Below are 3,603 nucleotides of genomic sequence, written 5' to 3'. Positions count from 1 at the left end.
CATCCCGAGAGCGGCGACCTTAAACTTCTTTGTGCCTTAGTTTTTCCCCTCTGTAAAATGGGTATGATAGTGACTTCTTCACAGAGTACTGTAAGAACTGAAAGACGTAGGGCAAGCAAAACCCTTGGTGTAGTGCCTGACTCAGCGTGGGCCCACAATAAATGTTAGCAATTATTACCACTTTCTCAACATTTGCCCTTCGCTGGTGGGAACTAAAGAGAAAGGACAAAGCAGGCCCCCTGAGATAGCTCTCTTCCCTAGGCGGAGTTCCACTGCCGGGGTTGGCAGACGGTTGAGTCCAGGGGCGCGCGTCTGGCAAGGGGCGGGGCCTGCCTTCCCGCCTCGAGTGCGGCCCCGCCCACTCCTTCCTCCCTCGCGGCCTCTCCTGCACTTGCGGCCTCTTCCTTTCCTGGGCCTTCCTGTGCGGTGCCCCCCGACCTCGGTTCCCCCAACCCCTGCGCGAGGCTGGAGTGCGAGGTTCCGGAGCCCTGGTGCGGGCAGGGTCCCGGCGTAGACGCTGCCGGCCAACCCCCTCAGCCTCCTCGGCAGTCCCTCGGTTGCTTCAGCTGCCCCAGGGTGTGCAGGTTTGCTTCAGAAGTTGGGCGGGCGCCGCTGTGGGGAGGAGAGCGGGGAGAGTCAATGTGGCCAGCCCCTGGTCTCCGGCCGCCACGGCGGTCCTCGCCCTTGGGAATCCTTGGGCGCCCAGACAGAATGGAAGTAGGCGCCGGAGAGCCCGTTCTGCATTTTGATTCATCTCGGGCCCTGTAAGGGTCACATCTTGTGAAAATACCTGTAAAATCAATTTAACGTTCAGTGCAGCGTGTAAAGACAGCTCTAAGAATTTAAAAGACGCCTGAGTCAGAACATTTAATGCTTGCGTCCCTGTAGCAGCGTTTTAACACGTCCGAGTGCAGAGGGTGGTGAATAGAGCTTGATTGCCGTTCACGCCCTGTAACCTTTAAAAAGGGTAAAGAAAAGCGACGCCCCTTAAAAAGGGGGAGAACCCCAAGTGGGCAGTTTTCCCTAGGAAGGGAAGAACAACTGAGTTCTTGAAATTTAGGTTGGTCTTGATTGCCTCATGCAAAATTTGCCTGCAAAACTGAATTTGCAGGCTTAGATCAACGATAAACAGAATAGTTAAGATGCTGAGTTTAGTGACTTTTGTTGACAAGTCGATTGTGTTATTCTTAATGTTTCATCCAAGGCAGGAGTCGTTATCTCAGTTTTGCAGGTGGGAAAAAAAAAGTTGGGCACAAAAATAAAATTTCCCTTAAATTCACACAGAACCAAGGGCTGCAAATTAAGTCCTACCATTTTGCCTCCTTGGAAGCGTCCCCCTCTAAACCGTGTTACAAAAGAAATGAGTAGTTACTTTGATGTAACTCATAAAATGAGTGAGTAAACCAAATGTTCTGTGAATATGAAGTGTTAAATCCTAATAACCTTCAATGTCTGTTCTGCTTTGGGGGAGGCTGTGCTGGGCTTTGGAGTTTGATACCCCTACAAGAGGAGGGGTTGGAGTACAAACACAGAAAATAATGTCTGGGGAAAAATTTGTCTCCTGTGTCCAAACTTTGTCCGTCTAAACTTCCCCTTGTTGTTGATGTCATTCTTTTCAGTGTACTCCATGTGCTGGCAAAACACCCACAAGCTCAACATCCCCAGCTGCAGCCACATTAACTATATCTTTGCATTACAGTACTCTGTTGGCCTGACCTCACTATCAGTCTTCTTGTTATGCTCCTTCCTCCAGGTGCTCTTTGTTAATGCTGTTATGTGAAAATGAGTTGTTGTTGTTGTTTTTTTTCAAGAGTGGAATAATTTGTCACTCCTGAAGTATGATTCTAGAGTTAATGATCAAAAACTAACAGCAGATCTTAGATGAAAGGACAAGTTAAAGAAGCACAAAAAAACTATTATGGAATTTAATAGCTGAGTTATTTGACTGGGGGAAAGAAAGCAGACTTTGATTTTTTTTCCTTTCTCCCTTTCTGCAGTTCACTTATAACTGGCCAAGTAGCAGCTCAGTTTTAACTTTGACATAATGGTGGTGGTGAGCATCCTCTTGTTTATCCTCTAGTGAATTGGAGTTTTTTTCCTTTGTAGGAGACTCCTTTTGGACAGCCTGGAACAAATGGACACATTTATGTGCTTAGAATACAAAATGTTTTGGCACTTGTAAGTCTATTGATAAAACCTGTACAAACTCTTATATTTTTAATATATATCAACACAGAGAGAAACATTTTGTAAAATTTTGTTTAGTATTTTATAAATGAAAATACATTTAGCTACAATTTACCCTTTTCTCTATGTATGCATGTAGGGCAACCTTTGGGATACCCTGTATAAGAGCTTCCGCCCTTAGATATGTGACATAGTTGTGCCTGCTATAAAAGGCATCCCTAAAGTTCCTTCCTAAGGTAGTTTCACCTGGAGCAACCAGCTGTTTATTCATTTTTTTGTTTTGTTTTCTTTTCACTTGATTGCATAGATAAGAATCCCAAGCAAATCAAATGGCATCTGGAGATCTCTGCTCACCTGCAGAAGGGATGGAAATACTTCAACAAGGTAAGAGTAGCCATTTGCAAAAGGTTTGGTGATTTATCTAGTGAGGTCTTGTCTAGGTTTTTGCCTTCTATAATAAAAAGGATATATAATGTTTACCAGTATGGTTTCTCTCACAGAGGCATAGAGATTTTTAAATACAATACATGGACATTTTTGAATACTTTCTTATTGGAAAACAGATTACACCATGTTAGTGTTGGTTTAGTATCTGCTTGTGCAATAAACTAAAAATTTAAGATGCTGTCATGCTATATTAGCAAACATAAAGATAAAAGTGGCCAGCAAATTCCATCAAGGCTTCTTTCCTACCTGTGTTTTGAATTTTATCACCTCTTATTCTCTAAAATCTCAGATCCTTCTTTCCATATTTCAGATCCTTTATCTTGAATTCCTCAAGAACTTGCATTTTCTACGTTTTTACTCTTTCAAATCCTTCAGTCAGTACTCTCTAAAAGGACTTTGGGTATGATGTTCTAAAGAATGAAAATGTGAATGTTTTGGTAAATACAGGTAAAAGACCCCAGCAGAGTCCATATGGGAAAAGACATTGGAAAGAAAGCCTCTTGAGCATAGGGGGTAATCAGAGGATCCCAAGTCCTTGTACTTTTTCTCATACTTGTGCTGTTGTGCATATATAGAGGCTACTTAACTCTACTTATAATAAGAATTGGTTAAATTTTTTACTTACTCTAAGGTATACCTTCTGTCAGTCTCACTTATGCGACTAGGGATCACATCCAAAGTTGAAACTTCACATGTGTGAAGAACTCTAGTTTTGTTCCCCTTTAAGAATTCTAGTAATTCTGACTCGGCACCTGTGGCTCAAGCGGCTAAGGCACCAGCCACATATACCTGAGCTGGCGGGTTCAAATCCAGCCTGGGCCCACCAAACAACAATGACGGCTGCAACCAAAAAATAGCCGGTGTTGCGGCAGGCACCTATAGTCCCAGCTACTTGGGAGGCTGAGGCAAGAGAATCTCTTGAGCCCAGGAGTTGGAGGTTGCTATGAGCTGTGATGCCATGGCACTCTA

General features: G+C 43.7%; 1 protein-coding gene across 1 annotated transcript in view; it reads left to right on the top strand.

Moving 5' to 3' along the window:
• The first annotated feature begins 354 nt into the window (after window positions 1-354).
• The window catches only part of HAUS4 (HAUS augmin like complex subunit 4), a 10,225-nt gene continuing 6,976 nt past the window's right edge, over window positions 355-3,603 (top strand). The window contains exons 1-2 of the mRNA XM_003801917.2: window positions 355-764; window positions 2,495-2,571. Of these exons, the coding sequence (XP_003801965.1) occupies window positions 2,517-2,571 (55 nt within the window). The 5' untranslated portion in view covers window positions 355-764; window positions 2,495-2,516. The remainder of the gene's footprint in view (window positions 765-2,494; window positions 2,572-3,603) is intronic.

Source organism: Otolemur garnettii, unplaced genomic scaffold (genome assembly GCF_000181295.1).
Source record: "Otolemur garnettii isolate 467f Iridium unplaced genomic scaffold, OtoGar3 scaffold00225, whole genome shotgun sequence".
NCBI classification, from domain to species: Eukaryota; Metazoa; Chordata; class Mammalia; order Primates; family Galagidae; genus Otolemur; species Otolemur garnettii.
This window is presented reverse-complemented; position numbering and strand designations above follow the sequence as displayed.